At 40.9% G+C, this 20,725-nt stretch overlaps 1 protein-coding gene across 1 annotated transcript; it reads right to left on the bottom strand.

The window, feature by feature from the left end:
• Positions 1 to 2,637: 2,637 nt before the first annotated feature.
• nlrc3 (NLR family, CARD domain containing 3) lies at positions 2,638 to 20,722 on the bottom strand. The gene is made up of 19 exons (XM_084567378.1): positions 19,992 to 20,722; positions 16,939 to 17,105; positions 12,480 to 12,743; positions 10,421 to 12,167; positions 10,252 to 10,338; positions 9,918 to 10,001; positions 8,691 to 8,774; positions 8,524 to 8,607; positions 8,361 to 8,444; positions 8,007 to 8,090; positions 7,829 to 7,912; positions 7,143 to 7,226; positions 6,684 to 6,767; positions 5,263 to 5,346; positions 5,046 to 5,129; positions 4,859 to 4,942; positions 4,049 to 4,132; positions 3,209 to 3,292; positions 2,638 to 3,103 (listed from the first exon to the last, which is right to left on the bottom strand). The coding sequence occupies exons 2-19, from the start codon at positions 17,060 to 17,062 to the stop codon at positions 3,013 to 3,015; spliced, it is 3,405 nt and encodes a 1,134-aa protein (XP_084423504.1). The 5' UTR covers positions 17,063 to 17,105; positions 19,992 to 20,722; the 3' UTR covers positions 2,638 to 3,012.
• Positions 20,723 to 20,725: the final 3 nt, after the last annotated feature.

The following is a 20,725-nucleotide window of genomic DNA, read 5'->3' on the forward strand; positions in this document are numbered from 1 at the left end:
AGATGAACCAATCGAGAGGTGTGTCAGAGATACCAGTGGAGGCTAGTCTATGGATGAGAATGGAGTGGGAGACTGTGTCAAATGCTACAGTTAAATTAAGGAGAATGCGGATTGAAAGGAGTCCCGAATCAACAGCCATAACGAGTTTGTTGGTGATCTTTAACAGAGCTGTTTCTGTGCTGTGTAATGGACAAAAAACAGATTGAAACTGTTCATATAGGCTATTGTCATACAGGTGGGCATGGACCTGAGATGCAACTGTTTTTTCAAGAACTTTAGAGGGAAAAGGAAGATTGGAAATAGGACGAAGGTTATTGAAGTTGTTGGGGTCTGCATCAGGTTTTTTGTGTATGGGGTGGCAGAAGCTGATTTGAGAGATGAAGGGACAAAACCAGAGGTTTGAACAAAGGCAATTATAAGAGGGATGAGAGAGTATATAGAAGCTTTAACAAGACCTCTTGGCAGGGGGTCGAGCTGGCAAGTAGGTGGCTTGGCTTTCCTGATGAGGTCAGTTAAAGAACTGGCCCATAATTGCGTTGCAGTAATCAGTTGAGTAGAAGTGAGGAGGAAGAGAGTCCAGGGGGTGTAATGTTTTGTTAACCAAAGAAAGGAGAACCTGTGTGTTCCCATCACTTGAACTGATTTGATTTGCAAAGCAAAGTGATTTGGCAGTAGAGAGCATATCCTTGTAATGGAGAATGTGGTTATGAAACATGTCCAGATGAATGGTGATACCAGATTTTCTGTAGAGGCGTTCGAGTTGAAGTCCTTTAGCCTTAAGCTGATGGAGTTCGATGACAGTCTTAACCAATTTGTTGTTTTATTTTGGAGTGAAATGTTAAATTATAAAATGAATTGTTGTTAATATGATAATCTGTAAATGTTTTATCATAGTTTAACTATCTACCTGTAAAACTAACAACATTCCCATCACATTACTCCAGAGTTTTCCTTTTTCAGGATTATGAGGATTAAAAATAAATTTGATGTTTTGAGTAAAACATCTCATCAACTATTATATGGATTGAGCCAAAGTGCATGGTGTGTGAAAGAAAATACATTTATACTGTAAAGATTGTTCAACTGTTTGCCTGCAAGATTTTTCACATTAGTCCATCCTTTTTCAAAACCATCTTCTTTCTGTAGGGCTCAGTGATGCTTGGTGTCTAGGTTACCAGGCAGCTGCTGCCTCCTAAGCCACTTAGTGCAAATCAATGCAGCAATACACATATATGTACATATATGGATGTATTTAGCCCTATAGTAGCTGTTCCAGTGCAAGTGCTGTGCATTCTAAGTGTTGTAGAATACCTCGTCCACATAGGCATTATTGATCTTAATTTGATTTAAAATGTGCTTTCCTGTTCTGTTCACTGTACATTTTTCTGGAATCTCAAATCAATTTACCCACTGTGGGATAAATTAAAGGTTTATTTTATCTTAATTAGAAACAACATTAAAACCAGCCACAACCTGTGAAGTGAATAACATTGATGATCTCATCACAATGTAATGTTCTTCTGGGAAACCTGGGCTGTGGCATTTACTGTATGTAGATGTTACCTTGATACCTACCACCAGCTAAACATTGTTGCAGACCAAGCACACACTCATGGCGACGACAATGGGGTGTTTCTTGCACCTTGGTGCCATGTGTTCCCCAGGCAAGCGATACAAACGCAGCCAGCTATCCATGACGTAAAAGAAAACATTCTTCTTTTATTGCTCTGGTGCTCACATCTCCATTGTGTGGGCCCTATCATCTGTGGGCAAGGTTCAGCATGGGCACTCTGACCGCTCTGCAGGTACACAGCCCCATATAAAATGAACTATGATGCACTGTGTGTTTTGACACCTTTCTATCAGAACCGGCAGGAACTTTTTAAGCAATTTTCTGTGTGGTGGGACCAAACATGCCAGCAAAACGCTCCCCAAATGCATCAGTGAGCCTTGGCTAGCCATAACCCAGTAGTTAGTTCACTGGTTTTCCTTCCTTGTAATACTCTGCAGGAACCGCAGTTTTGGGGTGGCACAGGGTGTGGTGGTAAGCACTGATGCCTCACAGCAAGAAGATTCTGGGTAGGTGTGCATGTGAGTGTGAATGGTTATCTGTTTCTCTGTGTTAGCTCTGCAATAGACATAATTTAGCTTTGTACATCATACATCCCCAAACAGAATCAAATGTTCCAGGTGTCCCACTCAGATTATACTTAATTTTCTCCAGGTATAAGTACAGCATGAGGTCCATAAGTCACAGGGAAGCATTGGGGGCAAGTGGTGACTTCCACTCCAACAAAATTCTTCTATGTGCTAATAAGGATGCAAAGGCAATACTATCCTTAAACGTTCTCCTAGTTATTTGAGGATCTGATAATACTCCTGCAATTCTGCACATGGCATCAACTTCATATTTAGAGCCTCTGCAAGAAGTTTAAAAATAACTGTCCAGAAATCTTTCAGGCGAGGACAGGACCAAGACATGTGCGTCATGTTTGCTGGTGAAAAAGTAAGAACTTTCTTTCAGCTAACATTTGGTCCAAATAAACATGAAGGGCTTGAATAAATAAAACGTTATATTCTACCATCAGTCCTATAATTATGTTTTGATTGAGACAAAAAGATGAACATGAACATCAATGTCTGTGTTAGCCATTTTATTTCTGTAGATCATCAGAATTAATTGTGCAAACAAAGCAAATGTACAAAAAGACTCTTAATTAGGACAAATGAAGACAGTTGTAGCTGAACTCTTAACTTACTTTGCATGATAGATATTTTACATTAGATATGGTGACAGTAATAGTATTTTCTTCATTAGTTTCTTCTTTTTGCTAAAAACAATGGTAAATAAATATAACCACATTTCTCTAAAATACTTCTAACCAAATAAAAACTGATATTAAATAGCTATAGTTTGACTATTCTACATAGTTTACATGTTCTTCTGACAACATACTGTTATTTCTGTGCACCATGTATGATCTTCCTCAGTAAAGGGCACTCTTTCCTCAGTTATATGTCCACTACGCAGCCCGGAGCACTGGTTCTTATAGCATCAGATATGACTTTTGCTCCAGATTCTCCAACGCCATTTCCCTGCAAACTGTATAAAAACATCTTAAATGGCTGGACGGGTTGATGGATTTGTGTATGGACACATAGACAGTTAGACTGACAGATGGCTAGATGGGCGGAAAAGAAAACTCACTTGATGTATGTCAGTTGGTGGTTTCCCTTTAAGGCCGTTGCGATGAAAATGGCTCCATCCATACCCAGAGAGTTCTCCTGCAGACTGATGATTCACACAGTCAACAGTTAATTTCTTTACTCTCCCGACGTGTGAGCATCAAACTTGAACAATGACAGTGTGAGTGTATATTCAGCTTAGCTCCCTGCAGCTTTCCAAAAATGTGATTTTTTTTTACATTAGTAAGTTTAAAAACTTGCTTTAAACGGGAATTGAAAGTACACACAAGCTGTCTCACGTGCCTCCTTGTTCCCCAGAATCTTCAATCTACGACTGACGTGAATATCGGCCATAATAGTAGGATAAATGCCTGTCTGAATAGACTAGGATCATGTTTTGCTAAACGTTTAAGAAACAAACAACAAGCCCAGCACATTTGAGTCACCACCATGGGGCGACACTGAAGCAAACCAAGCCATGAACTCACATTTTCATCAACTTTATCACTGGCTGAGCAGATGAAAGAAGTCGGCGCCTCAAGATAATAACTGAGAGGCAGGTATAGATGCCTAATCTTAATCAGAATTAAACGCATTTAAGAATGGGAACATGCAGTTTTATGTAGAAGAATAAAGGCATTACAATTAGCAATATTTTATTGAAGGTCAGTGTCTGGATTCAATGGATATTTAAAAAGTTTTAATATAGAAAAATGCAGATATAACCTGTTAACTGAACTAAAACACAATCCCTTCCTGATCCAGTTAAATAGAAATGGTAGCACAGGTGAAATTCTCTTCCTATCATGGCGGTGACATTTTTGGTGCATGTGGCTCATGAGGAGCACCAGTCAGGACTTACTTCAGTGACTTGAGGCTCCTGTTGCTTTTCAAGGCATTGGCCAGAGCCTTTGCCCCCTCCATCCCCACTGAGTTCCCACGAAGGCTGAAAAACAGAGGGAAATGTGCTATTTAAGAAAACTTGGATAAAAGTGTATGTTTTTATGTATGTACAATGTTATACTGCACAGGTGTAATTTGGAACAATCATAGGTACTGTAGACATAAAATGAACCAAGATCAGGCCACTGGGTTTCTTACTGTATGCCTCTAATTTGTTCTAAAGAGAAACATTCACAGTATTCCAGAATAAAAATCCTTTTTTTTTTGTTTGTTTGTTTTATTTTGTTTTTTGGAAATAAAGAGCATCCCAGAACACACAGCCCAGAGAGTGGCGGACTTCTTCAGTCACAGGTTTAGACAATTGCCTTCTTAAAATGTGAGCTGTCTCAAGCAATCAGACATGCTAAATTGCATGGTGCCTCTGTCAGGCATAAATAAACAAACAAATTCACATCCAAACCATATTCTAATCAAGAGCCATCAAATCTATAAAGCGGACAAATCAGAGGCAGCATGATTTCCAGAAGGAAATGAATTACAACAGGAGAAACAGTGTGTCTCAGCGGTCCAACAGTCCTGCCTCGTCTAATTTAAGCCAAATGATGGCTTGTTATATACCAAGGATAGAGTTTTAACTTACAAAGAAGAAAAGATAATACTACTTAGAAACCGGACATAGCTTGGCTGGCTTGAAATTGCTTGCTGATTATATGAGACTGGATGTCAAATAACAAAGGAATGGGTCACACAAGAAAGAACTTGGACTCACTCTAATGTCTGCAGGGTTTCGTTGGTCATTAGAGCTTTTGCCAATGCAATGGCGCCGCTTGTACCTGCGGAGACTCCCTGGAGACTAAAGAGAGAGCATCCAAAAGAGTAAAAAACTGGAATAAAAAAAAAGAATTCCAACAACCAAAAACTACTGATCTGTCAGTGTACGTGACTGTAATACCAACCACAGTGTACGCAGAGATGAGTTGGTTTTCAGAGCTTCAGCGAGAAAAATGACCCCTTCGTTCCCGATAGCATTTTCTTGCAGACTGCAACAAAAGGCAGAGATACAAAACACACACACTGTGACAACAGGTAATAATGACAAAACCCCAGGAGTGAAATGTCACTTAACAGATGGTAAAGGGTTAAATGACAATGGTAGAAGTGCATTGGCCTTACTCCAAGAGTTGGATGGTGTTGTTGGAGAGGAGTGCTTGGGCCAGGGCTTTAGTGGCCGTGGACTTGATGAAATTCCACTGGAGACTGTGAGAAAAAGAAAAAGAGAAAGATCAACCATGACGCAAACGCTGCAGTTATACATAGTTTTATTAGGGGTGGAAAAATAAGTATTTTTAATCCCTTTAGTATACTGTCTTTACTTGATTATCACCCATCAATTAAACCATTAACCATTGCACATTTTGCTAAAACCTCTTATGAAGACTTTCAAAATAAAAATGATTCATTACATTTGGTTCATGCATGAATGAACCAAATCAATGTAATTTCGCATGTAATGCATGTGTTTATATGGACAGTGTGACAAAGTATTTTAAACGAGGCAACTGGAGTTGTTTGAGTTTGTTCTTGAAGATGTTGCACCTCACATCCAAAAGGCTTTAAATGTAAGCTATTATCTGGACCTACAAAATAAATTGCTGTAGCCTTACTTACTTAGTAGGTTCTATATAATACTTAGTACTTGACTTTGTGTTCTTGAAGATGTTTCAATTTTTAATCGAAAACGCTTCCCCAGTACTTAGGAATACTTTTGAAACGTCTTCAATGACTTCTTCAATATAGTCATACTGTAACCTGGATGGATTTGACATGTTTTCTTAAGGTCTATTGTCTGCAGTTTTGCAAAGCAGGCCCTACATTTCCACTTCACACTTGTGTTAGTGGATCGAGCCTGAAAGCTAGTCGGAAGTTCCCCTGCCAACAAAACATTTATTCTGGAAATTTCAGTCAGTAGTCCGTTTGAAATTCATAATGCCCGGTGATCCGCTGGCCCAATTAAATCATTTGGACAGCCTTTAAGCAGTGATGGACAAAAGAGTAACAGCAACGTAGCCACACACGTCATCTGAGCACCAATGAGTTGATTATGTTTTCGACAAAATGTCTACCAGGTAGAAATGATACTGACAGCAAAAACAGTTAATAGTGAATAATGGATTTGCTGAGAATCATATGCCACGTAATCTTTGGCCTGGTTGGTTACAGGATAATCAAACTGTCTACAGACATTTCTTTCTCTGTATCTCTGTATATAGAAACACAGCCCACAATTAATTCCAAATGGCTCACATTCTGATAAGAACGCAGTCTGGCCCACGTCACGCTCTGTTGGATCAGGACTGGTTTTTGAGGAGCTGTCATATCCCAAAATCTTGTGCCTTCAACTCAGATTTAAGGTGAGCAGAATAATCTGAAATCACCCATGTGGTTTCAAATTTTGAACGCCCATCTGCACAGTGAAATTCAAGCGTCCGAGAGAAGGAATCGCAACCAAAACTGGGTCCAGGTTTACGCTGTCCAAGCTGCCTGATCTAATCACAGTGTGTGCATGCTTGTGTTCATATTATGAATCCACTTACTGCAACGAGGTGAGGCCTTGATTAAACTTGATTGCGCCAGCTATTGCTTGAACCCCTTCATCATGTAGCAGGTTGGCTGTGAGACTGGGGAACACGCACATACACATACAATCAGACACACACTTACATATAAGAGTAACTTTATAGTAGGAACAGACACATGCAGACTAAATACAAAAAAGACTTTATAAAATACACCCACACAAGTTGGGAAACCGTGATTAGAAGTAATCGTAAAGTTAGAGCTGACTAAAACTCTCAGAGTTAAGTTGTGATTGTCACAAGTCTTCAAAGACCGGGAGAGTTTTCACCGTCATCTCATGGGATTTGTGTTTTTCCATAATACCATGGCATGGTTTGACATTCTGCAGCCTGCGGGAGTGATATTTACTGAGCCGTTTTATATTTCCATACATATGCCAGGCATTATACTGTAGTGCTTTTAACGAGGTGACTCACTCGAGGTCCTGCAGAGCGCTGTTCTCGTGGAGGGCGTGGGCCATGTGCTTTGCTCCCTCCACTCCAATTGAGTTCTCCCGTAGACTAACCCGACAGGAAAAAAAAAAAAAGGAAAGAAAAAAATGTAAAACAAAAGATCTAAGACAACTCCGGAGCCAACGAAATCTCTATACTGTCTCTATGCTTTTGTGACATATTTCCTGAAGGCATAGTGTGACAGTAAATTATTTCTATATCCTTTTTTTTTGTGGGAAAAAAACAAACAAAAAAGGTCCCACTAACATGTCTAAAAATCAGCCTACAGTCAGCAGTCTATTAGCTTAGCATTGCATAAAGAAGGAAAGAGGAGCAAACAGTTAGCCTGGCTTTGTTCCAGAGTAACAAAATCCATCTACCAGAACATTTTTCAGGAAAGAACAGTTAAATAAAAGCTTGCACCATGTACAAGAAGCTTGTAGAAAAGTTGTGGTCTTTGTAATTAATGGACATAAATGTGGTATGGTATAAATCTCAGTATCAGGAAGAAGTAGAGTTCCTCTCTGATCAGTCCTATAAGGTTGATTCATTTCCAGAAAAGCAATCAGAGATGCCTCAGCTAGTGTTACGCGGTGTTAGATTCTTTGTTGGAGGATCAAGTCATCCAGAACAATACATACAAGCAAATTAGAGTAAAGTGAAAAGCTCACTTCAAGGAGACAAGTCCACGGTTCAGCCTGAGTGCTTTGGTCAATGCTGTCATTCCCCTGTTGCTGATTGAATTACTCTGAAGTCTGGGGGAAAAAAAGCAACAATAATTAATGAATTTTGATTTGTTAAGATGTATTACATAGAGATAACAGGGAGTCCTAGGTAGAGGGTACTGACTGGAGCGAGAGCAGAGTGTGGTTGAGAGTCAAAGCCTCTGCCAGAGCGACTGTTCCTTTGTCTCCGAGCTGGTTACTACAAAGACTGCAGGCAAGAACAGAAAGAGGCTGGACACATTAAGGAAAAGTAAAATCATTCACGTTGACAAAAAAAAAAATATGTAAATGTTTTTTATAGAACCTTAACACAATGTCTGGCATATTCTATAAAACAACAAATAGGTATATAACACTTCAACATAAATCTACCAAGAATTTGAAGAGGTACTATTGTACCTTACAGATTTATAACAGACCTATCTGTATCATCTCAATAGTGTGCAAGAAAATTCAGTGAATGAGAAAAAAAGATTACATCAGCTTCGTGAGAGTCTGATTTTTCTTTAGTGCATCTGCAATCCTCTTGGCTCCACCCGCTGCAATCATATTCTTCCGCAAACTGCAACACAGAAGGCCATTGAGTGACTACTCCACAAATCTTAGCCATGCAATAAGCAGAAACTGAAGACAAAACTCACTTCAGGGACACCAGTTTGCGGTTGCACTGCAGTACTTCTGCGAGGGCCTGAGCACCATCCTCCTCAATAGCATTGTTCTGGAAGCTGATGAGGGGTCACGGAAGTTGAACGGTTTATTCTGCAGGATCATCGTGTGTATAAACCAAAATCTACGGCAATTTACTCACTTGATTGATATCAGGACTTGGTTCATTTTAAGAGCCTCTGCCAGGAACTTCGCACCTTTAGAGCCGATGTTGTTGTTCCGGAGACTAAATTGTAAATAAATTGCAAGATGACACAAAATCCCAACTGAAACACATATGCTTTGGAAACAGGATAAAGGTCAAAAACAATTACAGGGACTTAACTTTTGCTTTTCAAGTAAAAGAAATAAGCTTTTCTTATTAAGGAGATACTTGCACATCCAACTGTCTTGGACAGAAAAACAAGTATCCTGCACATATCCTTACACTTTTTCTTGTTGACTGGTGTGGCACAGCTTTAAACCTTGTCACAGCCCCCAATACCCCCACTAGTAGATCAGAGGCAGTGCAAGTGTCTTTGGGTGGTGCATGGGCATGATTATCTTAATCTGATTATTCTAGGTTATCAACTACCGTTTCTTCAGCCCTGATCTATAGCAATCAAGACTACAGGCTGCTGGACTTGATGGAGTATTTCTTATGTCAGACATTTCTTGATTGGAAAATTATAGCCTTCCTCCACACAATCATTTGGATAACCCCTTTGTAAGAAGCCTCTGATTCCAGTCTACCAATTTTTCCATTAGACTGCGTGTGGTGTCAGACATCAGCCTAAAAAGTGACTTTTTTATTAGACTTCACTTTAGGAGAGTAGGGTGATAAGCTGTTTGCAAGCAGTGATGAATTTTATTTCATATTTCTTTTTTTATATGAAAGTGTTGATTATTGTTTCTCCTTATGACACATATCCAAGAAGTGAACACTGGCAAAAAAAAGTCAGCTTGAGACTGAGCATTACTAACACAGGATCAATCTTGTATGAATTAAATCAATTAAAAACATTACAGACAAAGGAACAGATAGGTCAAAATGTTAGAATGATCAATGAACGGTCATGCTGAGAGAGATCAGTGGACACAATCTTATCTCTGCAATAGAAAGTGACATTAAAGTGCACCAAATGTATATCTAACAGCTGTTCGTAGAACATTTTTAAAGATCTGTATAGGAGAGGTGAATTGCCAATAACACAGATTTAGAAATATCATTCATAGAACTGGTGGCTCCGTCTTTCTTTTGTAGTTGCATCAGAAGCATTTGAAATGAAAGGTCATCAAATGTTTTACTACCTCTATTTTTGGGATAGACTGACTTTGAATTTTTTTGTTTGTCGCTGTTCATTTAACTCAGAAAACACATAAATCTTACTTGAGTGAAGTTAGTGTGCGGTTCACCAGGAGGGCTCGACTCAGGGCTTTGGCACCTTTGTTGCTGATGGCATTCTCCGCCAAGCTGGGGGGGTTAATAAAGGATGCTGCAGTCACGTGGCACAAAACACTGATAATTGTATTCATTATTATCACCACACCAATCCCCAGTTACATGATAACCACTGTAATCAGCAAGGCTCATAGTAAATCTTTAAAGAACACTATTTTATCTGTGAAATCAAGCAACCTATTATGTTACAGTGGCTCACAACTATTAAACTGTAAAACTTTCTTTATATCCTCGTAAAGACTTACTGTGAATGTGATCTCACCTTACTTTCTGGATGTGGCAGTCTTTGGCACTCAGGAGGCTTCCCAGCAGCTCCATGACATCATCTTTGAAGTGGTTATTCTCCAACCTATTTAACAAACAAAACATAATTCTCTCTCTTCAGCATTCAACCAGAGTTTTAGTTTACTGGGAGGCAGTGAGGAGCTCACCTGAGATGACTGCAGTACAGCAGCTGTGGGAGCAAACATTTCACTGTCGCGTAGTTCAAAGAGCCTGTTAGATTGGTTTGTTCACTGCACTCTGGAGACACATGCAACAGGTAGCCCAGCACTACACAGTGAGGCCGTGTTAACTTTCCTGCTAGGCTACCAAGACGTAAATCCTCCTCTACGCTTCGTAACAGCTCAGTATGTTGCAGCTCCTGTAAACAGTAAGCCAGGTTGACTGCACGCAGGGACACCACAGAACCCCCACTGACCAAGAGGCCTTGTAAAAACCCTGCTGCCCATGCTTTCTGACTGCCATCATCTTTCCCAAGGGCTAGAAGCCCAGCCAGAGGTTTAAGAGCCACTGGACACAACAAGCCTGTCAGGAAGCGCACAAATACATCCAAATGACCATCGTCAGCTTGTTGTGAGTGCTGGAAGGCACTCCTAAAGTGGTTCTGGAAACCAATTTTGGGCCAGGACATGGTGTTCTCTGAGAACAAGTCAAAGATGGCCCGTTTAGAGGCAACACTGTAGAAAGTAGCTGCAAGAAACTCCTGCAGAGTCAGATGTGTGAACCGGTATGTCGTGTGTATGGGTGACTCCTCCCGAACGAGAACTCCAGCACCAAGACTGCTTTGAGTCAACAGTGGATCCGCACCATAGGATCTGAGGTCCTGCTCACTGAAGGTGTACTTGTGTTTGAGGAGTCCGTAGAACGCCAGTCGTCCAAGACTCCCTAGCAGTTTGCGATTGCTCCCATGAAGCTGCTCCATTTTTACCGGCTCCCTGCCTCTTGGTTCACCAGCTTCTGCTTTCATGGAGCAAAACTGAGCATATAGCTCAGTGCAAGTTCGAGGAAGGCTCTCCTGTGTTCCACTCTGCAAGATGTACAACAACGTATCAGCAACTATCCAGCAAATGCATGGGATGTAGCACATCACCATCAAGATCTTATGGGACTCCAAGTGTTCCCATATTTTGGTGGCAAAATCCCTCTCAGAGAAGTGGTGGTGTAGGAAGATCTGGATGTCTTTTGGGCTGAACCCTGGGATCTCTGTCACCCTGTCAACCAGTCCTCCGGGGATGAGTGAGGCTACTCTTGGCCTGGAAGTCACCCACACTGCTACCTCAGGGAGCAGATTCCCTCTGATGATGTTGGTAAGTAAGTCGTCAATGGACACTTCTTTCTTTGGGTCATTGCAAGAAGCTGCATCAGAGAAGTTTAAAGTACAGCGGAATTCATCCAGACCATCAAGTATGAGGAGGGTCCGACAGGAGCTGCTCAGGACCAGGCTGAGGTCTCTCAAATGAGGGAAAGACATTTTCACCAGCCTCTCAGCAGAAAGCTTCTCCAGTGAGTTCAGCTCAGAAAAGGTGAAAGGTAAGACAAAGCTTACATCTGTACAGATGGTCCCTTGGCTCCACTGTTTGATAAAGTGTCGTACCCAGGTTGTTTTACCAATACCAGCCACCCCAACTGTGAGGGAGACCCTGGGAGGCAGACTGACCCGGGTCAGGGGCTCAAACAGTTTCATTAGCTCCAGCTGCCTGAGATGGTTTCTTTTCCCTCCTCGAGTTACTCCCACCTGCATCAGGTCATGTTCCTTTTGTTGGAGGTCAGAAAGTCCATCAACCATTAATAAAGTTCTTGAGGAGATGGACAGTTTGGGGCAACTGACTGAATCTCGGTCTCTGTGTTGTTCGTATCGCTGTAACAGCGCCTCCTTGTGCTCCTTCACCATGGCATCTACAGAGAAACAAACTTCTGTCAGACAAAAGAGAACTGGGAGTTTTTTTATGATTAACAAAATGCTGGAACAGGAAATTGACAGTGTAAGGCCTTTATCCTAAGAGCGAAAAGAGTTTCGCAATACTGAACACAGCACCGAATAGCTTGGTGCACATGAACACAGTTACTTGCTGTTAAGGAGATTAAAGAATCAAATCACCACCCGAGTTACCCAAGCAACAAACCTCTTGCGGAGAACATTTTTCTTCATCTTTTAAAGAAAGAAAAAAAGGCCAAAAAAGATAGTAAATCTCACTTCAAACAACTTACCATGGTTTACGATGAGCTGAGCAACCTGAGAATCTGAGCTCTCTATGAACCCCTGAAGGACATCAGAGCACTGACTGTCCTTGCCAGAGACAATAGTTGTGAGCATGTTAATCTGGTTCTGTAATGGGCCTGATTCCTTGATCTTGGTGTCCTCAGAGGAACTCAGTGAGTCCGTCATTTTCAGGTGGGTTGTTATCTCCTCCAGGAAAGAGGGTGTTATAAATCTTTGAAGCTGGTCTTGATGCTTTTGGATCCAGCTCTGATCTAAAGCAAATGAGGTGAGATGATAAGGTGGTTATGAACAAAGGCAGTTTGCTAGAACAATACTTTTGGATATACAAGAAGAAGTTTTAATCTCTGTAACTTTGAGCATTAATATAATCCAGTCAAATCAATTCATATATAAACATAATAAATGACAAGTTGTAAAGGGACATTTTTTGTATTTGTACAACACCCTAACACTGACCACTAAACCACTGACAGGAGAAATGAATAGGTCCATGTCCATTCTCTGATGAGTCTGCTGTTTTGGAGGCACAAGGGAGACCTACACAATATTAGGAAGGTGGTCATAATGTTATGCCTGATCAGTGTATATATAAATAAATGTATTATATTCATCAGTTTATCAATTCCAGTCTGCTTTACCTTTATCGGATCCTGCAAAAAATAAAAAGAATGTGCACTCAGGAGCAAAAATTCTACATGTTGTTGGTTTGAATGAAAAGGCACAAATACAGAATGCAGACATTTTTGGTGAAAGATTGGACACTAATTGCGGTATGTGCAAGCGTGCAAGCCAGTTGACTTGTTTGCACATTATAACCTCCAACTTTGACGGATGTCACAGCTTGTAGAAGTGTTTTCTTGACAGCTAAAAGTCATTATGGTGCATTCTCCACTTCTCACGGAGCACTCTGAGACCTGATATTTTCATTTTTTTGGCTTTCTTTCACACACGGCAAGTGGTAGTCTCAAAGATCTCAGTTGTGCTCTCTTTTGTTGCATGAGGGAATCAGTCATGTGGCACCTGCACCATGATCCCATGATCCCATGATCCCATCCCAACAGTGGCACAACAGCAATCAGTCTATTCATTGTTTGTTCAGCTAGAGTAATGTTCACTTGCAACAATAGCAGAGGAGAAAAACATACAGTGACTCACACACTGGTGAGTTGAAAAGTGAGACTGTTGCATTAATTATTCATTAATAATTTCTTCACGGGCGTCACAGACTTAGTCACCAGTGTTACATCATTTGGCAAAAGATAGTAACTTAACGTTTATTTAAATTGGATTGCTACTTTATGATCTGCCCACAGATTTCCAGTGATGTTAATGTCAGGGGACGTGAGGGCCATTGCAGAAGCACCAAGGTATATTTTTTTCAGTGTTACATGAAGGATTTAAAGTCTGCTTTGGATCATTGCCTTGCTATACAAGCCAACCTCTCTTCAATTTCCCTTTTTGATACGACAATATGCTGTTTACATCTTGTTTCCTCCTTCTATCCACGCAATGCTTCATGTCTCACATTCTGACTGCCACAAACCCCCAAAAGAAAATATTTCCACCTCCATGTAACGGTCAGCAAGGTGCTCTCTTTATCGAGTTCTTATCCCTTTTCTTCAAACATACCTTTGATAACTGTGGCCAGTGAGTTTAATTTTATTTTTTTTCTCCCACTCAACTCAGCTGATTCAAAGTAATGATGATTAATAATTGTCCGCAGCATCAATTTAGCGCTCAGTATTGAGGGGCCTTTATAGTGAATGAGGGGGCGGTTCCAGACACAATAACTGTTTGTGCATAAGTGGCGTTTGGTGGAATGGCCCACAGCCTCTCCTGTGTCAGCTAAGCCTGCCTACAGCTCATTTTACAGTTTTCCTTTACGCTCAGCAGACGTGCGGTTTGATCGGAAAGATTCCTCCAGATTGTGTCTTGAAATTCACACTTCCCCTCCAATGCCATTTCTTAATGACAATTCAAACGGTGGAAACTGTGAGGTGGGCACAAGAGGATGTCTTTTTATAGCCTTCCCTTGCTTCACGGGTCTCAATTAGCTTCACTTTCAGATCTCCAGACAGTTTCTTAGAGGAGGACATGGCTGATGAGTGCTACCACAAGGTTTGAAGTGTCAGGAATCATGGTTAGTCATAATGACAATTCGTGACCTCCCTTACAAGTCTCAGTGAGTCAATCAAGGACCAAGGTTATTGGAGTTCTAAGGACTGGTACCCAAACTATTACTTATCATTATTACGGTTTTAGGGTGACCAAACTTTTTGCATAACGTAGGTGACAGCGTGAGCCAAGGTTCGAGAGGAGGCCAGAGGAAGCCAGAGGAGGCATTCGGACCTATTGAAATTAAGTTCTGACCAAAACTACACCTCTGCCTTTTCAATAACAATGTGACTAAAACCATTTGTTTTTCTAATATTAATATTTTAAATCTCCCCCGGCAGAGCAGTTTTCTAGTATTTATAGTGTCTAGTTCTACGTTAAAGATATATGTATTTTTATATCTGTAAACTTCCTGAGAACAATCATGGTTTTACCCAGAAGACTACTTAGCGGATGTGGTAAGCAGTACGTCATTGTTCGTGACTACTTGTGACTAGGTGAAAGTCTTTTTCTTTTTTTTACCATAACCAATTTATACACTGCCTGGCCAAAAAAAAAGTCGCCACCAAAAATAAGGTCACACACTCTAATATTTAGTTGGACTGCGTTTTGCTTTGATCACAGCACGCATAGATTCAATAAGCTTCTGCAATGTCACACAATTTATTTCCATCCAGTGTTGCATTACTTTTTCACCAAGATCTTGTATTGATGATGGGAGAGTCTGACCACTAACCGAAGCCTTCTCCAGCACATCCCAAAGATCCTCAGTGGGGTTAAGGTCTGGACTCTGTGGTGGCCAATCCATGTGTGAAAATGATGTCTCATGCTCCCTGAACCACTCTTTCTCAATTTGAGCCCCATGAATCCTGGCATGGGCAGCACAGTGGCGAGGTGGTTAGCATTGATGCCTCACAGCGAGAAGGTCACCGGTTCGAATCCATGGGCCGGCTGGCCTTTCTGTGTGGAGTTTGCATGTTCTCCCTGTGTCTGCGTGGGTTCTCCTCCCACCATCCAAAGACATGCTCATTAGGTTAATTGGTGATTCTAAATTGGCCGTAGGTGTGCATGTGAGTGTGAATGGTTGTATGTCTCTGTGTTAGCCCTGCGATGGACTGGCGACCTGTCCAGGGTGTACCCCCGCCTCTCGCCCGATGACAGCTGGGATAGGCTCCAGCAGACCCCCGTGACCCTTAACAGGACTAAACGTGTACAGAAGATGAATGAATGAATGAATCCTGCCATTGTCATCTTTGAATATGCCCGTGTCATCAGGGAAGATAAACTCTATTGATGGAATAACCTGGTCATTCAGTATATTCAGGTAGTCAGCTGACCTCATTGTTTGGGCACATAATGTTGCATGATGGGTGCATCATCTGCCTCTTTTCTTACCCTGATGCACTGGTTCTCCACTATCCTTCCAGTTTTTAATAATGCGTTGGACAGTTCTTAACCCAATTTTAGTAGTTTCTACAATCTCCTTAGATGTTTTCTCTGCTTGATGCATGCCAGTGATCGGACCCTTCTCAAACAGACTAACATCTTTCCCACGACCACAGGATGCGTCTTTCAGCATGATTGGTTAAGAAATTAGAAGCTACTCATTCCATCAGTTGTGGTTAAATAACTTGTTGCCAGCTGAAAGTTAATCACCCATGCAGTAATTATCCAGTATAAGGCTCATACCTATTCCAGGTGGCGACTTTTTTTTTTGGCCAGGTAGTGTACAAGCAGGCATTAATTTACAATAATGATATGGAAGAGGTGGACTTTGAGAAGGAACTTTTAATAAGTCCAAAAGTTTCATTTTACTATATTAGGAGGAAGTTCTGTCAACAAAAATCCCCTCCAATTAATCCAAGGTGCAAGTTTGCACTTTGCCTGCAGCTTAAAATGTTCTCTGTCTTCCAGTGCTAATGGTTGAAACACAAATGTTTTTCCCCGCAACATTTGCAAGACTTTAATTAGAAACCTTGACAGTGACTTATCATCTAATTCTTACGAAGATAAAAACTGCTGATCTACCGATAAGGTTTTAACCACACCCCCGTGTCTGTATAGTCCTACATTTTTACTTTATTTGAATTCTGTTTAATGATGCTATTACTGCTGATACACTGCATCTCCTACCACAGATAAGCCATATCCTATTGTCAAGATCAAATGTTGCTTCTTTTATCACTTACCAATGTTACTGTATAACCCATCCACCTCTACTGTTGTGACTGTACCATCGGCAGAGGTGGATGTTAACCAGGAAAGCAGTTCCTGGACATAAACTACTCCAAAGGCAACAGCTCATAAGACACACAACAGAAAAACTCCTACCTTCTTTTTCTGCTTGTGTCGAGGCTGAGCAAGACGTAGACTGGAGATCCATGTAGCAGTCATCCTGCCACATAATGCGCTTGCTTCGGTCCAGTATAGAATCGTAATGTGTCTTCCTCTCCATGAAAGAGCTGGTTAGTTTCTACGTGTGTTGCCCTTTGTTCTAGCTACACAACAACAACGAAAAGAACATTACTCAAACAGTAGGCAACTACCATAAACTAAAAAAATCAACAAGGCTTCAGATCTTCCAAAAAGTCCCTCACAAATTTGACTAAATCTCCAAATGTGAATTTACCTATGTTGTATTATTCTATATATTTTATATTTAAGTCATGTATTCCTAATTCCATATGTCTGTTGAAACACAGCCATCAAAATGGGATCATTAAATGGCTATTAAGCTTAGTGCTGAGAATCTATCTGCATCTGATGATCTTAACCAGAACAGCTTCCTTGCCAGAGCGCTGTGGTCATGGTTTTGAGTCTATAGGTTACAGACATCACAAGCATCCTTTTTTAGCTGAATGTAATTAGGCTGTAGTTTGTTTTGTTTTGTTTTGTTTTTTTTCAAAAAAACTTTAGCATCAGATAACATCGCTTTAAAAGCAAAGACATGCATACAGCTGAGCACATTGCATCGCAGTGGGATTATTTAAAACATTCTACATAGATTGACAGCAGCAGATCTGGGAAACGGCTGTAACAGAGGTGTGGAAAAATGACCTCAATTTCTAACGTGATGCTGAAAAACATGCTTTACATTCAGCCTTTGGTAAAAACAAAATGTTATGCTTTGTTAACTGATGTAAATGATATTGCAAAAACATTATTATGCAAATTCTTGACCTCAGATGTGGAACCGGAGAACTGTTTCCTTTTACCAAAGCAGACTCTTTGCTGTAAAAAAAACCACAGAACACACTGCCGCTGCAATTCGCTACTCCTCTACATCTGCTGTTAGGTTGTGCATATATTACAGTGCACATAAAGCAGAATATTTGTGTCAAAATAGTAAATCATAATTAATATTGGCAGTGAATGTGACTAATTTCTGAGAAGAGATCAAAACAAAAGTTCTACCTACCTATTACCTTTCCTTCACTGATGTAAAACACTGCAAACAAGGCATATTACCACACCAAAGTGAGCCCGTGAGCCATGCAAAGATCCAGCACACATTTGCAGGTGTTTTTTTTTTTTTTTAAGTTAAGGGTCCAAATTGAGCTATGCATGCTGGGAACATTTGCAACCCCCCTATTGTTTTTAAATTACTTGATTGAAATGACAGCAATTGCCTTCATGCGCTTCACACGTTCATTGGAGAACCATTGATAAAGACCACTGCTGAGCTACTCAGATTATGCATTCTTAAGACGCCATCCAGACATGTTGCATTAGTTCACACTCCGAGACTCTAACAGCTCTACCAACCCTATCTAATATAAACAACTTCTCTATTCAAATTGACAATTCCCCAGTCTCCCCCTCTCCCCAGGTTGAGAGTCTGGGTGTCATCCTTGACACCACTCTTTCTTTCCATTCTCATATTAACAACATCACCCGTTCAGCCTATTTTCACCTACGCAATATCTCCCGTCTCCGTCCATCCCTCTCACCTGAAAATACTGCCACTCTTGTCCATAGCCTGGTCACGTCCCGTCTCGACTATTGCAACTCCCTCTTATTTGGTTTACCTGACAAATCCATCCATAAGCTATAACTGGTTCAAAACTACGCCGCACGAATCATCACTAGAACCCCCTCCATAAGTCACATAACACCGGTCCTGCAGCAACTCCACTGGCTTCCTGTCAAATTCCGTATCAACTACAAAATCCTACTTCTCACCTTCAAGGCATTAAACAACCTCGCCCCTCAGTACCTCACTAACCTGCTCCAAATAGACATTCCTGCCCGCACTCGTGGGTCATCCTCATCACAACAACTCACCATCCCACCTGCTCGCTGGTACACCATGGGGTTCAGAGCCTTCTCCCATTCAGCCCCCTGCCTGTGGAACGCCCTCCCGGAACACTTAAAAAATTCAGACTCACCACCTTCAAATCTCAGCTTAAAACTTATTTATTCAGACAGGCCTACTTCATTCCATAGTCTCACTTCTATCTCCCATTCTATCTGTCATTTGTGTGTAACTATATGTTCTATATTATGCTTGTGTGCACTTTTGTGTTTTATTTGAACTATTTTGTGTATTTGAATTGTGTTTTATTTTAAACAATTTGTACGGTGACCTTTAGTGTTGTGAAAGGCGCCTATAAATGAAATGTATTATTATTATTATTACTTTAAAGCTTCCAAGAGAAAAACAAGCATGCAGTGCACCCTGTGTAAGAGCCAGATGCTACTCTATACAGTATATGCTGCTTACTTACAAAGTTTAACATTTTGTTGCATTTACATAAAATGTGTGCGAAGTACAGCTTATCGTTTGTACTGCAGTAAAAGTATTGCAAATGAAACATTTAATTTAGTTTTGAGGTTTAGCGCAGACAAACGGGAAGTGATGCAGCCTTCCTGTGTGGTTTGTTACCGATCATGCAACAGGAAGCCAATTCAAAAAAGTCAGACCCTAAACGCGAGGCAGCTCGCAAGCTTCCTCTGTTAAATGAACGCTCTAGTCTACATGGTCACAACTGGTTCATGACATTAGAACTTTGTTTGGGAGTGCCCCAATGGTTGCGATCGTATTAAACGCCCAGTACATACAGAAAACTCAGTGAAATACACAATATGAGCGTGGGATTATGATCAGCAGCAACAGGCAAAAACAAACAGCAGTATCATCATTTGCATGATATGGCAGTATTGAACTGCTAAAATAAAAGCAATGCACATCAGTTGTTTCTGAAATAATACATGCAAGTCTATGATGAAAAATTAATTAAAGTCAATCTTTGTTTCGTTCCATTTTCATTGACCTGGAGCACATCAGGCCATGATGTAAAGCTCATGTATCTTTTGAGAAATCTCCAAAAGGCATCGAGGCTAAGAACTGTGTAGCGTGTAGCACAAGGGCTCCAGCAACTCACCATGGGTTTCTTGAAGTTTTCTGTAGATGTCAAAGCATTAAAACGGCTTCCTGGGCAGACGTCTCACATGGTAACATCGGAAGTTCCATGAAAGCAGGTGCAAGATAATTTCAAGTGTTAATAATTGGCGGAGTCTCTAAAGAGAGAAATCTAGCTGATGACCAGTGAGCGTATTAAACGAGTCTCAACACAGCGGCTTAAGTCATTATGAAGTCAGCACAGTTGCTGTACATATTGCTTCACTCTGCAGCTCCTTCCTGTCTATATAATCTACCTTCCTGTGTTGTGGTTAGCAGGTTGAACAGCGAATAGAAAGTGGGGGGGGATATGCCTCTGCTTTGCACTTTTGCACGCGAAGCGGCGTCATCCAAAGGCCTGCAAGCTTAACCGCACTTTAGTCTCTTCTTTTTAGGGCAGGAACTCAACTCTGTTGCTGGTGTCAAACCACAGGAGAGAGCTGACACTACATGATTACTGGTGTTAAGGTTCATTAAAGGGAGGCACAAAGCACTTCAGGCTGCAAATACATCTAGTGGCACTGTAGATAGATGCTAAATACACAAATCAAGAGGACCTGGTGAGACAGTTATAAAGAGGGAAGACAGGATGATAGCACAGCAACAGTCCTGGCTTAAGTGTCATAATCTACATAAACATGAGCCCGGATGTGTGTTCCCTGCCTGGTCTATTCGTACACAACCACCTCAAACAAGTAGAAAATTAGGTGTATAGAA

This window comes from Chelon labrosus (genome assembly GCF_963514085.1).
Source record: "Chelon labrosus genome assembly, chromosome: 19".
In the NCBI taxonomy this organism is placed as follows: Eukaryota; Metazoa; Chordata; class Actinopteri; order Mugiliformes; family Mugilidae; genus Chelon; species Chelon labrosus.